At 43.5% G+C, this 18266-nt stretch overlaps 1 protein-coding gene across 1 annotated transcript in view; it reads right to left on the bottom strand.

Moving 5' to 3' along the window:
• SPATA1 (spermatogenesis associated 1) overlaps positions 1–18266 on the bottom strand; it is a 52544-nt gene that overhangs the window by 11552 nt on the left and 22726 nt on the right. Inside the window, exons 8-10 of the mRNA XM_030205779.1 lie at positions 12357–12417; positions 9050–9167; positions 5213–5338 (exon numbers count right to left, since the gene is read on the bottom strand). Of these exons, the coding sequence (XP_030061639.1) occupies positions 5213–5338; positions 9050–9167; positions 12357–12417 (305 nt within the window). The remainder of the gene's footprint in view (positions 1–5212; positions 5339–9049; positions 9168–12356; positions 12418–18266) is intronic.

The following is an 18266-nucleotide window of genomic DNA, read 5'->3' as shown; positions in this document are numbered from 1 at the left end:
TATAATAGTAACCTTTCTTTGTACAGTTTTTCTTAAGATTCCCTACTCTGTATGGGGTTTCTCATCTATATTGTGGATTTGAAGAAGAGTACTGTGCATTTTTTTCCTGTTAAAATTTAGTTTCCTTATGGATTTCATATGTACACTCCCTTTTCTGAGTTCAGTGGATGCTTGACTGAATTCATATAAATATAAAGGTAAAATTAGTCCTTACCTTTTAATTTTCTTTCCATTAGTCCCAACAGATCAATCCAGAGATGAGTGGGTTACGTCCCTCTACCAGCAGGTGAAGATAGAAAGATAGCCAGAGAAAACGCCAGAGCTCTGCCATAAGGGATACTGTGCAGCATCCTCACCTTCAGTATGATCGCTACCAAAGCAGTAAGGCAACAAAGATACCAGTCAACAAACTCCACTCTCTGGCCCTAACATGGAGAGAACCAGCAGCCCTGTGGCTAAGCATCTGCGGCCTTTCTCCCACACCATCCATCCATGGAAGCGACACTCATAATACCCTGGAAGCAACATCTGTGGTCAAAGCAGTGGCGTACCAAGAGAGGGGCGGTGGGGGAAGTCCGCCCCGGCTGCACGCTGCTGCGGGGGGGGGGGGGGGGTGCAGAGAGCAGCCGCCCGCCTGTCGTCTCCGCTGGCTCCCTCTGCCCCGGAACAGGTTACTTCCTGTTCCAGGGCAGAGGGAGCCAGCGGTGCCGACAGCCACGCAGCTGCTCCCAGCAGCTAGGAATGCACTCGGGGGGTGTCATTGCATCGGGGGGGGGGGGAGGGATTGATCTGTTGGGACTAATGGAAAGAAAATTATCAGGTAAGGACTAATTTTACCTTCCATAGTGTCCCACAGATCAAGCCAGAGATGAGTGGGATGCACCAAAACAGTCCACCAGAGGGGTGGGAGCACTGAGATAGAGCAAGCCCTGAAAGGCAGCACCGGTTCCAGAGTCCAGACATGGAAGCTGAAAGAGTAGTGAGACCCCAAGAAAACATGCCATTATGAAACAGCACTAGAACCTCTCTCAGGGTTCAGAGAAGTGGCACCAAACAGAGTCCAGAGAAAGGAGTCAGGCCTAACAACTGAAAGGAAGAAGACTCCACAATCAGACAAGGCACTAGACCGAATGACTAATGAATGAGGAAAGCCGCCACCCGGATACGAAGCAAGGCCAACCCCCCCCCCCCCCCCCCCCATGGACCACACTAGAGTCCAAAACCGCAGAAGAAGGTCTGGCATCCAGCGGCAGACTACACTGTACTAGCCCACAAAGCAGTGGCGTAGCCAGACCTGACATTTTGGGTGTGCCCAGAGCTAATATGGGTGGGCACTATGTATATATAGGTGTGAGTAGTTTTTGGGGGGGATCCTAAATAATTTTTAATAAACAGTCTACCCAACAGCTGTCCTACAGCAACATAAACCACATACATATTCGGAACCTATGTTGCAAACCTTAAAACCACCATACCGAGAATACAAAACACTCAGGACCTATAGAGCAATTCTACCATACCATAAGCAGTCATTTCTATGAGTCACACAAGGAAAAGGAAAGCATCTTAAACACTACAGTGAGCACTAGAACATCAATTCACCTATTGTAAAACGAAAACAGACAGATTAGTACAGATCGTCGATCCTGCACAGTCAATGCCAACCGAAAGCCATGTCTTTTTCACAAACACAGATACACCCTAATCCACTATAGAATAAGTAATCATAAACTTTCTATTTAGACAAAAATTAAACTGAACCCCCGATGCCAGACTCTGCATGCAATGCAACACCACAGAAACAGAAAATGTCCCCTAGTTCTGTGCAAAATATAAAGACAGCAGATGTAAATTTGAAAAAACTAACAAATACCAATCACCACTTTACAAATTAACAAATAGAAATAAAACAAATATAGAAAATAAAATAATACCATTTTATTAGACTAATACATTTAGCTGTCAGAGGCCAAAACCTTCTTCCTCAGGTCAATACAGTATAGTGCTGTTACAGTATCCAATCCTGACCTGAGGAAGGGGGCTTTGTTCTTCGAAAGTTTGTCAAAATGTATTAAAATTAGTCCAATAAAAAGATTACCTTATTTACATGTTCTATTATAAACATTTATTAACACAGCTACAATACTATTTTATCCTAAAGCAAAAAAATAAAAATATATATTTTATTTATAGTTTGTTGTCTCTGGTTTCTGCTTTCCTCATCTTCTTTTCACTGTCTTCCTTCCATCCAGCATCTGTCTTCGTTCTTTCTCTGCCATCCAGTGTCTGCCCTCTCTGCTGTCCCCTCCATCCAATGTCTGCCCTCTCTCCCTGCCCTTTCCATGCACATCTGCCCTCTATCTCTGCCCCTTCCATCCACCATCTGCCCCTGTCTGACTCCCAGCTCTTATTAGGACTGAAAATTAAGTATTATATCTCTGTAAAGAAATATAAAGTCCTCCTCTGCGGGTGGGGAAAGACATTTTGGGTGATTCCAGGCACTTGCTGCACTGTGGAACAGTGGAATCCATCCATGGAAAAGGGCAATTAAGCAGCGAACCACTGTGAACTTTCTCGCAAAGGGAAATAAATGCTAAATATATGCAGATTCTACAGTTCACATACAATTATGCTGCATTAGGAAAAAAAAAGACTAACATGCAGCCATTCAGACCAGTGGATCCCTTGAAACAAACTCTGCACCTACCTAGGACCCAAGCCCATTAGGAAAAAGATCAACTGAATGCACCATCCTAATGTTTAGCTTTACATGTCAAGAGGGTGCTAATTGCTTGAAAGTATTTTTCTGAAGGCTTTAGAGAGCCACAGGCTTCAGTTTCGTTTTTGCTCCGGTTACCGATTTCAACTGCAAACAGTGCAAAAACTATTCTTTTACCCAGCTGCTCTTAAACAAGCAGCTCAGACCCTGGAAACAGCACAGTGGCTGTTTGTTTACCTGACCTTTTCACAGCCCTGCTCAGTGACCCCTTTCAGAATAACAGTTAATATATGGTGGTTAATTAAAGCAGTACAAACACTGCTTTAGACCTGTCCCTGCCTGAAAGCCCTTCTCTTTCCTACACGGGAACAGGAAGTTGAAGGAGAAAGAAAGGCTTCTCGGGCAGTTCTAAAGCAGCGTGTGTACTGCTTTGTCACTTACGCTATCCGCAGATCAGGGGATTGGAAGGCTCGGGGGGGGGGGGGGGCCATACCTGGTGGCTGGTGCCGCGATGCTGGAAGGAGAGAGAAGAGCTGCTCTTTCCTGTTGGCTGCAGGGCTAAAGGCTGGCTGTGCACTGATTGGAGGAGCAGGGAAAACTGGGTGGGCCTAAGCTGAGATTGGGTGGGCCTGGGCCCACCCAGGCCCACCCATAGCTACGCCCCTGCCACAAAGGAGAAAGCTCTGACAGCCAGCAACAGAGCAAGGCCCAACACGACTTGATAGCCAGTGAAGGAGTCAGAAACAATGGGCAGAGGTGGCAAATGCCACGCTAGCCCATGAACAAGGCCAGCCATAGAATCTCAAGCTGTGGAGCAGGCAGCCAGATACAGCACACGGTCCGACAGTCGGAGAGACTATCAGGCTCACCCACCAGAAACGGGGCAAGACCCGAAACCAGTGTCGACTCACAGCCCGACCTCCCACGAGACCATTCAGGTCCAACCTCCAGAGCCAGAGCCTGAGATGGCTCCCAGTATGTCATCCCATGAGGAGAAAAGCTCGCCCACCCGAGATGGAGCAAATCTCAATCATGGAAGTATGCATGATAGCCAAAAATGAATCCAGACTCAAAAGGCTCAGAGGCAGCCCGGCGCAACTGCCAGAGATGGAGCCAGGCTCGAGTGACAGAGACAGACCAAGACTCGACTGCCAAAAGCAGGAAATGTCTGAATTAAAGGTTCAATTCTCAGAAATACAATAAGATGAAACCTATCAAATGCGACAGATATGACCTGGACAAACTAAGCAGAGCCTGGGGGTGGTGAGTGGCTCAACCCCAAGCCATATCCACCTTCCAACACGGAAGAGGGCTCGACCTCCAAGATGGAACAAAACTGTGTGACCAAGGTGGAGGAAATCTGGGTAGTCAAAGGTGAAGTGAGGACAGTAGCTTGAAGGGCAAGGCCCCACTGCCATAGACAGGAAAGGCCTGCCATCCAGAGACGGAGGGCCAGCAGTTAAAGACAGGCCAAAGCTCAAGATGTAGTCCAACTCAAAATCCAGAGACAGGGTAAAGCTCAATCTGTCATGAAGGCATACAGGGACTGGACAAGGCCTGATGTACAATGAGGAAGCAAGGCACTAAAGTTCAAGACAGAGTAAGGCTTCACCGTCGGAGAAAGAGCAAGGCTTGACCTCTGAAGATGGAGAAACACTCGAACCCCCGACATGAGAGGAGGCTGTATGCGAGGAAAGCTCAACTGAGCAACATTGAGCGGAGCAAGGCTGGGCGCACAAGGACAGAGCAGGAATGGAGCGAGGCTCGACACCCAGTAATGGCACAAGACTGGACACCCAGTGGTGGTGCAAAGCTCGATGCCCAGCAACGGGACGGAGTGAGGCCCGTCACGCAGAGACAGAGCAAGGGTCCACAGATGGAGCAAGGCTCAACGTCTAAATACAGAGCCAGACCAACCTGCAAAGAACGAGCAAGACTCCACAGACCACAACACCCAGAGACGGAGTAACATCCGATTTGCAAAGACGGAGTAAGGCTCGAGATGTACTAAGACAGAGCAAGACTCGATGCAAAAGGATGGAGCAGAGGTTGATGCACCTGGATGGAGCAGGACTCCAAGAATAGGGGTGGAGCAGGTATTATTAGGAAAGGAATGGAAAACAAAAATGTAGTAAATTTAAAATGAATCAGAGAAAGTTTTTCTTCACTCAACGTGTAACTAAGCTGTGGAATTCGTTGCCAGAGAATGTGGTAAAGGCGGTTAGCTTAGCGGAGTTTAAAAAAGATTTGGCCTGCTTCCTAAAGGAAAAGGACTTGGGGAAAATCCACTATTTCTGGGATAAGCAGTATAAAATGTTTTGTACTTTTTTGGGATCTTGCCAGGTATTTGTGACCTGGATTGGCCACTGTTGGAAACAGGATGCTGGGCTTGATGGACCTTTGGTCTTTCCCAGTATGGCAATACTTATGTACTTATGGCTGTAGCTTTCATCTCTGGTCTAATAATTTATAAAACTCTAAAGTGCACGGTACCTTGGTGTTTCCTCAGCTTGTTTTCTTCAAGCAAATCTTTGACCTTTTTTCCAAGCTCCTCTCTACACTTTTCAAGTTGTTTTCTTTCCTCCTTCATTTGCTTCAACTGTTCGATAAGTTTTTCTTCTATAGGAGGAAAATAAAATTGTAAAACTTAAAAAAAAAAAAAAGTTCCACTGAGAACTAAAGAAGTCTACTTCTGGGATGCATGCATGCCATTGGCATTCCTTGGTCGGCTGCCACCCGGGGAGGATCGCCACTGTGCACCCCCCCCCATGGGTGCAGCGTCGTCTGTCCCCCCTGGGTACAGCATGACACCCCCCCCAGGTGCAGCACGACACCCTCCCACCCCCCGGCGCATCACCCCAGGTGCATTCTTCCTACCTGATGGGGTGCTGGGAGCAGCCGCGTGGCTGTCGGCTCCTCTGGTTCCCTGCACCCATCCTGCCGCTTGCACCCAGGGCGGACTGCCCCCACCACCCCACCCTCGGTACGCCACTGACGCATGCATATATACATCCACTGATATGCATGAGTTAATTCCCCACTCATGTCTTCCCCACTCTGGACATGTCTAAAAAAAACTTTGCATAGAACACCAAACACAAAAGTTATTGTGTATGGAGACTTCCCCCCTCCCCCAAATCAATAAAGGAATGACCTAGTGATTTGAGCAACAGGCTGACACTGAGGAAAGCCAGAGTTCAAATCCAACTGCTGCTCCTTGTGAACTTTGGCAAGTCACTTAATCCTCTGTTGTCTCAGATGCACACTTAGGCGCCCTTTTACTAAGCTGTGCTAATAAATGGCCTGCGGCATCAGTAGCATGGAGCTTTACCGCATGCTGAGGCAACGTTTAACGTGGCTGTAAATTGGCCGCATTTCTATTTCCCCCCATTAATGGCTATGTGCTAATTTTCCAATTAGTACATAGCCATTAGCAAGGGAGCCCTTACCAACCCCTATTTCCTAAAGTGGTAAGGGCTCCCTCGCTAACCACACGCTAGTCGGTTAGTGCACAGTGATATAGCTGTGTTAACCGATTAGCACTGGGCATGCATACTCTCCACCCCCAGCACTAAAAAATAAGTGTGCACTGATCTGAAAAGTACCGCGGGATGCCTGAGCATGCCCCACAGTACTGCTTTTTACCTTGCGGTAAGCATGAGTTAGTGCTTACTGCAACTTAGTAAAAGGGCCCCTTAGTAAATAAAGGCCTAACACAGGGGTAGGCAACTCCGGTCCTCGAGAGCCACAGGCAGGTCAGGTTTTCAGGATATCCACAATAAATATGCAGGAGATGGATTTGCAAGCACTGCCTCCATGGTATGCAAATCTATCTCATGCATATCCATTGTGGATATCCTGAAAACCTGACCTGCCTGCGGCTCTCGAGGACTGGAGTTGCCTACCCCTGGCCTAACATATGGTAAAGGAGTGCACTGCTTTACTGCAGGATTCATAGCTCACACTAAATGTTTTTTATGTTGCTGCAGCCAAGAATATCATGTGTACCCAACCACAGCAGTACAAAGGTGGCAGGTCCTAGATCAGTATTTCCCAAGTCGGTCCTGGAGTACCCCCTTGCCAGTCGGGTTTTTAGGATATCCACAATGAATATGCGTGAATGAGATTTGCATACATTGGAGGCAGTGTATGCAAATCAATCTCATGCATACTCATTGTGGATATCTTGAAAACCTGACAGGCAAGGGGGGGGGGGGGTACTCCAGGACTGAGCTGAGAAACACTGTCCTAGATCAATAGCCCCATTAAAATATAGTGGACCTGAATACATCAAAATAGCTCCCCTGAGCCAACCTCCAATCCATCAAAGAAAAAAAGAAGAGCATCTCCCAGGCTGACCCCACACTCCAAATCTTTTAAAATGCTGGTTCTCCCCTGAGCCCACTGTCACTATCGTCACAACTCATTATTATTTAATGCACATTAGGGACCAATGTGCATCGGTCCCTAATGTGCATTAAATAATAAGCCGAGTGACTGACAATGCACATTATAGAACTTCTCGCATAGGTATCCTATTATAAAATGAAGCCCAATGTATGGAGTTAAGATTGGTAGCATTGAACTTGTCTATTCCTCAGCAATATATCTTTCTGGAACATCCCACAACACAAGCAACAGTTGGGCAAGCCACTTAATCTTCCATTGACCCAGGTACAAAATTTAGATTGTGAGCCCACTAGGGAGAGAGAAAGTACCTGTATGTAATATGTAAACTGCTTTGGCTGTACCACTAAAGGCAGAATATCAAGAAACCAGTCAACATAGACATAAACATAGGTGGCAAATGTGTCAGCCTGTGATAAACATTTTATTTATTTATTTATTTATTTATTAGGATTTATTTACCGCCTTTTTGAAGGAATTCACTCAAGGCGGTGTACAATAAGAATAGATCAAACATGAGCAGGAGGCAATTAGAGCAGTAAAATATTCGAACAACAGTACAAAGTATGGCATGGTATACTACTTTGTGTTAAACCACAATAATGCCTAGATAGGGACCACTGGTGAAATATTCTAATTCTAATGTTGTATTACCACGTGGTATTTAAAATATTCTGCTTCCAACAACTGCTGCTGTAAATCACACTTGTTTATTCTTATGCTTGAGCGCATGTAAGAAAATATCATGCAAAAGAGTTCTGAATAGAACAGCCAAGCCGGGAAGATCTGAGGTCTTCTTAATAAAAGTAAGAATAAACAAGTGTGATTTACAGCAGCAGTTGTTGGAAGCAGAATATTTTAAATACCACGTGGTAATACAACATTAGAATTATGGTATACTACTTGCAATGACAACACAAGATGTACTAGAACATTATAATTAGTAGTGAGGGGTAAGGCAAAGTTGTAACATATAGATGAGTAAGAAAGTAGGAAGAATTAGAAAGTAAGGTGATTGATTTGAAGAAAGTTGCACGTGAGGTCAGAGAGATGGTTAAATATTATCTCAGCTAGGGTAGGAGTGGATAAACATGTCCCGCTGCAGTATGTGCAGCCCGAGTCAATCCCTGTGTGTGTGTGAGTGAGACTAACAAGTTAGTTACTTCTTCCATTAAAGGCTTGGTTGAAGAGCCAAGCTTTCACCTGCTTCCTGAAGTAGAGGTAGTCTTGTATTAAGCGGAGCCTTTCAGGCAATGCATTCCAGAATGTGGGGGCTACTCCGGAGAAGGCTCACTTGTGGGTATCACATCGTGTAATGTCTTTTGGAGAGGGTGTAGTTAGTGAAAGTCCTTGGCAGGACCTTAGTGTCCTTGGCAGTGTGTGGAGGATCATCCTATTCTTCAGATACTCTGGGCCATTTCCTTTCAGGGTCTTGAATTTTGACTGACAGACTTTCAAATAGAAAATCTGCACTTCTCTGGCCCTTGGGAAGGGTGAAGTTTGTCATAATCAAATTCATAACCTTGTAGTGTCTGTATTACAAGACAACTCTACACAAAACCTAAAGAACTGATTAAGTCATGCAAATAACCCAGCATTCAGTGACCTCCACTCTCCTGGGATGGCTATGGCAAGATGTATTTTCTCAAACAAGCTGTCAGCAGACCATTAAATCTCCAGTTTCCACCAAAGCAGCTGTACACTTTGCTAACTAAGACCGTTGTAAATGCTACAGGTAGACGAAAAAAATCTTTAATCTTCCTATTTTTGCAAAACCAAACAGCAAAGTTCAAGGCAGCCCAGCTGTGCTTTACCAGTTACTACCAGCTTTCTTCTGGCTAGCAGAATTGAGAAAGGTTACATGCAGACACAGATGCACCATTTGTACTATTCTGTACGCTTCTTTGACACTTAGATACATACTTTCTGTCTGGAATGTGGGAACTTGGATTCCACTGGTAGAAATCGCCGGCAGCGGTGGAGCATGGGGAGAGAGATAAGGAGCAGACTGCACAACAAGGGTTTGTTCTCTTTTATCCAACTGCAAATAAGTACAAGATAAAAATAATGCCACTTATTTGGCATGTAAATCTGTCACTTATACTTCCAGAAGCTTCCAGTTTTACAAAGTTGAAATATTAAAAACAATTTGCAGTGCATAAGAACAAACAGGTGTCCTCTATTAGCCCAAACTGTTACATGATTTGATTATCTATGGAAAGAAGATTGCCAAGGTAGGAGAAAACCTTGCAGAATAGTCTTAAAGTATATGAATTTGAGGAGGTGTCCAGAAGGGACCTGAGACGACATTAGTTGCCACAGTGTTTGGGCCTGGTTGGGAGCCAGCCCTATGAAAAGGATTGACTAGGACTATATTGAGTGAGAAAGAGATACATGTATACCTGCTCCTAAGATGGTGCCAAATTTATGTGTTTATTCTATGCATGTACTGTACCCATATATTTCATAAAATACATGTGTACATTGTAACTCAGTCTCTGCTCCGCCCCATATGCCCCTGGAATGCCTTTGAAGACTGCATGAAAAAATGTTTAATCTTTTGGCACACATACTCTTTATGCATGCACATCAACACTCAGTTTTACACAGTCTTTTCCATATGTAAAACAGGTGACAGAAAACACCTTTATAAAATTACCCCAATGAGGGCAATTTGTAAAAGCCATTTACCTGAATAAATGGGCTATTTGAAAATTGCCCACCTACCTGCAGTAAAAGTGTGGGGCAGATGGCTCCTCAAGTTAGTGCTATTGAAAGAATCTATTATTTCACTTTAACTGCAGTTGCTTTTTTTGCTGCACTCCCCCAGAAACTTCTGTTCCAGGTGACCACCTAGTTTGCCGAATGATTCACCAGGCCACGCTCTTGGGCCCAGCCTCTTTTTCTACGTCAAATTAGGTGGCTGGAACTCCATATTATTAAGTTTTTTCATTGTTTGGGAGCTTAATGAGCTGATTATAGCACAACATTCAAAACAGCTCAATGAATGGCCCAGGATGCTGTTTGCAAGGACAGTAAGCCAGATAACCTACCAAGGTCATCATGACCCAAACTCCAAAGAGTCCAAAGGAAAATACTAATGCAGCTCTTCTACTGCTGAATGGAAGGGTTGGTTGGTTTATTATGGAATAAACCTTTAAGGGGCAGTTCTATAACAGTGTGCCCATTGCTGCATGAGGAACATCCAGGGCTTTTTTTGAGAGGGTACTTGGGGGTACTGAGTACCGGCACCTTTTCCATTGTCTGCTAAAATTGACCCATGGACCCTAAGTTTTAATGAAAGAGCTCAGGCTCTACACACCAATTCTGCCTTTGTCATAGATTCTGTGACTAGTTGCCTGGGGCCTGGATATTATGGGATGAGCCCCTCAGTGATCATCCCACCCCTGAAGAGTGGCCTAGCATTTGAGTATTTGCTAGAAAAATTGCACTGGGAACACCTATTCTATAATGGCATCCGAGTGCCCTGATTCTGTTATAGAATACTGGTGTAAACCCACATTTAGCATGTCTAAATGTAGGCACACCCAATTATGCAAGGTCTACAGCAGGTGTAGATGGGCATGCCTAAGTGTGGCAGCAATTGCATTTAACTCACAATATTCACTTTTCATCTTTAATAATATATCTCAAAGAATAATTATATCTAAGTGGTTTACAAAAAATAAAAGTAATGTAGAAGGGTCAGGAAAGATACAAAAGAAGCTAGGTTTCAAATAAATAATAATGGGGAATGGGGAACACATGACCAAATTACCTATATGAGGATACAAAAGGGAGGAAGGGAGTGCAAAAATAATGAGACACAGAGGGGCATAATTGAACAAAAACGTCTATCTCCATGAGCGTTTATCTCCGAGAACGGGTCCGTGAAGGGGCGGACCGAACCGTATTTTCGAAAAAAATAGACGTCCATGTTTTATTCGACAATTTGTGAGCTGGGTGTTTTTGTTTTTCAGTGATAATGGAAAATGAATGCGCCCAGCTCAAAAACGAATAAATCCAAGGCATTTGTTCATGGGAGGGGCCAGGAGTCGTAGTGCACTGGTCCCCCTCACATGCCAGGACACCAACCGGGCACCCTAGGGGGCACTTTTACAAAAACAAAAAAAAAGGTAAAAGAGCTCCCAGGTGCATAGCACCCTTCCCTTAGGTGTTGAGCCCCCCAAATCCCCCTCAAAACCCACCGCCCACAAGTCTACACCATTACTATAGCCCTAAGGGGTGAAAGGGGGCACCTACATGTGGGTACAGTGGGTTTGGGGGGGCGGTTTGGAGGGCTCCCATTTACCAGCACAAGTGTAACAGGTAGGGGGGGGGGATGAGACTGGGTCCACCTGCCTGAAGTCCACTGCACCCCCTAATAACTGCTCCAGTGACCTGCATACTGCTGCCAGGGAGGTGGGTATGACATTTGAGGGTGAAAATAAAAAGTTGTGAAATGGCATATTTTGTGGTGGGAGGGGGTTTGTGACCACTGGGGGAGTCAGGGGAGGTCATCCCCGATTCCCTCCAGTGGTCATCTGGTCATTTAGGGCACTTTTTGGGGCCTTATTCATGGAAAAACAGGGTCCAGGAAAAGTGCCCTAAATTCTCGCTAAAAACGCATATTTTTCTTCCATTATCGGCGAAAGGCGCCCATCTCTGATCGCCCGATAACCACTCCCCAGTTCCGCCTTCACCACGCCTTCGACATGCCACCATCAACTTTGTCCGCATCCGCGACGGAGTGCAGTTGAAAACGTCCAAATTCGGCTTTCGATTATACCGCTTTATTCGTTTTTGTGAGATAAACGTCTATCTCCCGATTTGGGTCGCAATATAGGCGTTTTTCTTTTTCAATTATAAGCTGGACAGTGAGACAGGGTTAAGGAAAGGCTGCTGCATGGCCTAAAAAAAGAAAAGGAAGGGTACTACAAAGCAGGAAGGAATCGAACTGCGGCAGAGGGAAAAGCACAGTGAAAATAATGTTTTCAACAGAGTTTTTAGTTTCAGAAAGGATAGTTCAGAGCAAAGATATAGAAGTAGAGAAGTCCATAAGGTAAGAGCAAGTACACATGCAAGGCATGCAAAACTGCACACGCTTCGTTATAGAACTGCCTTTCATGTGTTTCTTACAAACTATTCCACTAAGATGAATCAGTATTTTTTTTTTTTTAAATATTAGCAAGTTTTAGGTCCTTTCTGAGGCTTTGCTTCCTTATTATACCTGTTTCTCCTGCTGCCTCAGAAGATCAGTTCCAAGGTGTCCATTCCCAGGCTGCTCCTGACTAATGAAAAAAAACAGAGTAATTTTGTTGTTATGTTTCTTTGCTTATATACCATTTTCCTTAGACATAGTTCAACCCAAAATGGTTTACAGACAGAATAAATAGTACTACATAAGAAAATACAATAAATAACAAAAAATGTAATATCATAGAAATAATACATCTGCTGGAGCAAGTGCGGGTAGGTGGGAACCCAGAAACCCTAAAATGCTTTTATTGCATCAGTATGTGAGAGGTATTGGGAAGAAGAAATGTGAATTTCTGAAATATCGCTTGGCATCCATTACAGGAGAAATAGCAGTGCACTGGAAGCAAGCCCAGCTCCTGGACATAAAGTTAATATTAGAAAAAGTATTGGGATTGGTGGACACGGGAGAAGACTATATAATCGTTAAGTATTTGATTGGGGGGAATGGGATTAGGGATGGGATGAAGCTATAAGGAGAAGGAAAAGAGTGGGAAGTTGGGGGAGGGAGTTAGGAGAAATATGATTTTGACGATTATGTAGGGGAAGCATAAGTATTGTTATGTGATGGAAGATCTTGTTATTATGGTTGGGGCTAGTATTTGTGCTGCAAATTTTAATAAAATGTTAAATTTTTAAAAATCAAAAATACAAATACATAAACATACAGTAAGCTTTAGTTGGAGCTACTCAACTCTCACTGGTTCTCAGGCCACTACATTAACCACTAGGCTTGGTTTGATTTCTGTATCTTTAACTCACATGTTCTTGGATTTCTGCTTCACTTAACACTTGAAGATCTTCTGTTTCTCAATGCATTGAAAAGAATAGTTGCTTGGTACTAATGCTTTTATTAGTAATGTTTTTGTGCTTTTCTTGTTTAACAAACAGAAATAAAACAAAACAAAGAAAAGAAAGTACGATGATACCTTTTTTATTGAACTAACTTAATACATGTTTCAATAGCTTTCGAAGGTACCCCTTCTTCATACCTTTGAAAGCTAATCATAAAAACGTGTTAGTCCAATAAAAAGCTATCATCTTTCTTACTTTCTTTTCTTTGTTTTGTTTTATTTTGTGATAAATAAGAGGCTGTCCTAGCTGGGGCAGCCACTAGATGGCGCTGTTCCCCTAAAAATGTCCAGGATGTCCGGGGTAGGCCACTAGAGGGCGCTAGGAGAATAGATGGAGGTCGCTAGGACCGGGGTGAGCCCTGGGAGGTCCACAGGTGTATGAGGTTATGGGCTGGGTCCTGTGTAGCTAATTAACTACTTTATACCCCACCTGAGATGTGAAAGGAAGAGAGGAAAGCTGGTAGCTGAAGAAAGAGGATCCCCCTGGAAAGAGCTGGCTAAACCCTATGGACTTGTGGTGGACTGTGTGCTCAAGGAAGAAAAACAGGCTGGGGTAAGGAGTCCCTAAAGCATTAGTGTTGGACTGTGTAGCCTCAGTACTTAGAGGAACTGTGTGTTCAAAGAAAGGAAGGACTGGGTGTCCAAAGAAGAAGTAGGGCTGTGTGTCCCAGTACTGAGAAGCAGGCTGCAAAGCCTGGGGTTAGAAGTCCCCAAAGTATTGAGGTTAATGCTGAGCCCAGGAATCTGTGTGGGGAGGCTCAGTGTGAATATATGTAAATGTATAAAGTATTTAAGCTAGAAGAACTGTGCCCAGGGGCTGGAATAAAGAATTGCCTGAATATGCTGTTGGTAAGACCTGTTTAATTTTGCCTCTGGAGAACCAGGTCACCCTGAGTGTGAAAGGATAACATGCTAATCTGCATACAATTTGCATACTGAGAACCAGCTCACCCTGAGTGAGAGAGGAGCCCAGGAGCTTGAGGTTGGATTGCTCAGGGTGCTGGGAAGAGACTGTTTGGAGTCCTATTCAGAGGCCAAAGGCCAGTGAAGCCTGCTGGAGAGTGGGAACAGAAGCCTCATCTTCATAATTTCTATTTGCTACCTTAAAAAGTGGACTAACACAGCTATCCTACCACTTGTTTAACAATGAAAGGGGTTCTTTTATTAAGCTGCAGTAAGAAATAGCCTTAGTGTGCTGTTATGCAGGTCTTTCCCATGCACACAGGCCATTTTTTCCATATATGGCCATGTACATTGGCATTTGAATGCAGCCATTTACAAATTACCATGGAAACATTTATCACCACCTGTTTTGGAGGTGGTAAGGGTTCCTGCCTGAACCGTGTGTTAACCAGTTAGAGTGCAGTAAAGTTGGTACACTAACTGGTTAGCGCAGGAATGCCCACTCTCCGCCCCTGGTTAATCAAATAAATAAATAAATCAAAATCAAATAAATCAGATTCCACTAGTTCTCAGCCCACGGCTCTAACCATTAGGTTACTCCTCTAGTAACAGCTAAAGGCATATTTTTGATAGTTTACTTGGGGGTCTCCCAACCAAAACGTTGTTCCACTTCCCATCAAGATAAAAATTCTTGAAGAGAAGGAATATATAGCATGGACTTTAGGTGTGGGGAGAAGGGTGTGTATGCTTGAGATGTTTAATTTGAGGTACCTTTCATTCTTGTGAGTGGGGGGAGTCATGAAAATAAAATGGAACAGGAAAAGGAGGGACCAGACCTAAGAAGTTAGAACATAATTTAAGAGTTGCCCTACTAGGTCAGACCTGTATCCCAACAGTGGCCAATTCAGGTCACAAGCACCTGGCAAAGTCCTAAAAACTAACCTTAGGAAAACTAATTTTAGGACTAGGTGCAGAGAAAACACTGCACCTACAAAATCTGTAGAATCAATAACTATAGGTGCATTCTTTATTTTATATTGATTATGTTATGGGATGACTGTAGGTGGATGGGAAGTTTGGGGGATTTAATTCAGTTTTATTGTGTACTCACTTAGCAGTGGAGTTATAGGGGTTTTGTTGTTTCTTTTGTTTTATTTTTAAGTGATTAGATGGGAAGAAAGGAATTTGGGATTTAATGTGGGCTTATATAGAAACACAGAAATATTAAAAAATGTAGGCAGATAAAGACCATAAAGCCTATCTAGTCTGTCCATCCATGCCATCTACTCTCCCTGTCACTCCCTTAGAGATCCTATGTACTTGTCCCAAGCTCTCTTGAATTCAGATACTGTTTTCATTTCCACCACTTCCACGAGGAGGCCATTCCATGAATTTACTACCGTTTCTGTGAAGAAGTATTTCCTCAGGTCACTTCTGAGTCTATCCCCTTTCACCTTCATTCTATGCCCCCCTTATTCCAGCGCTTCCTTTCAAAGAGACTCGCCTCCTGTGCATTGATGCCACATAGGTATTTAAATGTCTCTATCATTCCCCTCTCCTGCCTTTCCTCCAAAGTATACCTATTGAGATCTTTAAGTCTGTCCCCGTAAGCTTTATGACAATCTCTTGTAGTTTATAAAGGCTAACCTCTTTTTCCTCACCTTTTCAGCTACTACTTTTGAGAACCAAAGCAACTTTCTTTTCCTCTTACTTTTATTTACTTTCCTTACAAAAAGGTTTGTTGCCCTTACAGTAGCTCCTTTCAGTTTTGCCCACTGCTTTCCAACTTCTTCCAGATGTTCCCATCCAGACAATTCATTGAGGTAATCTTCCATCTGAATAAAGTTTTTTTTTTCAAGTCTAGAGCCTTCACTTTTGAATGAATCCTCTCCTCACCTATCTTAATATTAAACTACACCATTTGGTGATCACTGGATGCCAGATGATCACCTACTACCAACTGCTGGAATAGTCTCTAAGCAGGGAGAACCTGATTCTGTACAGAAAAGTCTGGTCCTGTTCTGTAGAGAATCCAGGCTCTCCTTACTTTTAAAAGACCCCACAATAAGGATACCCCAATCAAAATCTGGCATATTAAAATCACCTATTATTAGTACTTCCCCTTTCACAGCTATATTTTGAATGTCTTCAATTAAATCTCTGTCCACTTCTGTCTGTGAAGGAGGCCTATATATCACACCAGTGTAAATATATTTGTCATTCCCTCTTTCCAGACTGACCTATATTGCCACTTCCTTACCCTGTAGGTTCTGCAATTGTGTGGCTTTATTATATTTAACATATAATGCCACTCCCCCTCCCTTTCTTCTCAATCACGCCACGGTTCTCTGTGACCCATATCTCTGATTGCCACTAAATGCAAATCAGCCTCTTCTATCACAGCTTCAAAATCTAAAGCTTACATAAGTATTGCCATATTGGGAAAGACCAAAGGTCCATCAAGCCCAGCATCCTGTTTCCAACAGTGGCCAATCCAGGTCACAAATACCTGGCAAGATCCCAAAAAAGTACAAAACATTTTATACTGCTTATCCCAGAAATAGTGGATTTTCCCCAAGTCCATTTAATAATGGTCTATGGCCTTTTCCTTTAGGAAGCCGCCCAAACCTTTTTTAAACTCCGCTAAGCTAACCGCCTTTACCACATTCTCTGGCAACGAATTCCAGAATTTAATTACACGCTGAGTGAAGAAAATGTTTCTCCAATTCGTTTTAAATTTACTACGTTGTAGCTTCATCACATGCCCCCTAGTCCTAGTATTTTTGGAAAGTGTAAACAGACGCTTCACATCTACCCGTTCAACTCCACTCATTATTTTATAGACCTCTATCATATCTACCCTCGGCTACCTTTTCTCCAAGCTGAAGAGCCCTAGCCGTTTTAGCTTTTCCTCATAGGGAAGTCGTCCCATCCCCTTTATCATTTTATCACCCTTCTCTGCACCTTTTCTAATTCCACTATATCTTTTTTGAGATGCGGCGACCAGAATTGAACGCAATAGTCAAGGTGCGGTCGCACCATGGAGCGATAAAAAGGCATTATAACATCCTCATTTTGGTTTTTCATTCCTTTCCTAATAATACCTAACATTTGCTTTCTTAGCCACAGCAGCACACTGCGCAGAAGGTTTCAACGTATCATCAACGACAACACCTAGATCCCTTTCTTGGTCCGTGACTCCTAATGTGGAACCTTGCATGATGTAGCTATAATTCGGGTTCCTCTTTCCCACATGCATCACATTGCACTTGCTCACATTAAACGTCATCTGCCATTTAGACACCTAGTCTCCCAGTCTCGTAATGTCCTCTTGTAATTTTTCACAATACTCCTGCAATTTAACGACTTTGAATAACTTGGTGTCATCAGCAGATTTAATTACCTCACTAGTACTCCCATCTCTAGGTTATTTATAAATATGTTAAAAAGCAGCGGTCCCAGCACAGACCCCTGGGGAACACCACTAACTACCCTTCTCCATTGAGAATACTGACCTTTTAACCCTACTGTTTTCTATCTTTTAACCAGTTTTTAATCCACAATAGAACACTACTTCCTATCCCATGACTCTCCAATTTCCTCTGGAGTCTTTCATGAGGTACTTTGTCAAACGTCTTCTGAAAATCCAGCTACACAATATCAACCGGCTTGCCTTTATCCACATATTTGTTCACCCCTTCAAAGAAATGTAGTAGATTGGTGAGGCAAGATATCCCTTCACTAAATCCATGTTGACTTTGTCTCATTAATCCATGCTTTTGAATATGCTCTGTAATTTTATTCTTATTAATAGTCTCTACCATTTTGCCCAGCACCGATGTCAGACTCATCGGTCTATAATTTCCCGGATCTCCTCTAGAACCTTTTTTAAAAATCAGCGTGACATTGGCCACCCTCCAATCTTCCGGTTCTATCAGTACTCTGGGATGAATACCATCCAGTCCAGGAGATTTGCTACTCTTCAGTTTGTAGAACTGCCCCATTACATCCTCCAGGTTTACCGAGAATTCATTAAGTTTCTCCAACTCGTCAGCTTTGAATACCATTTCTGGCACCGGTATCCCACCCAAATCTTCCTCGGTGAAGACCGAAGCAAAGAATTAATT

The sequence above is a fragment of the Microcaecilia unicolor genome, chromosome 6, assembly GCF_901765095.1.
Source record: "Microcaecilia unicolor chromosome 6, aMicUni1.1, whole genome shotgun sequence".
Lineage (NCBI taxonomy): Eukaryota > Metazoa > Chordata > Amphibia > Gymnophiona > Siphonopidae > Microcaecilia > Microcaecilia unicolor.
This window is presented reverse-complemented; position numbering and strand designations above follow the sequence as displayed.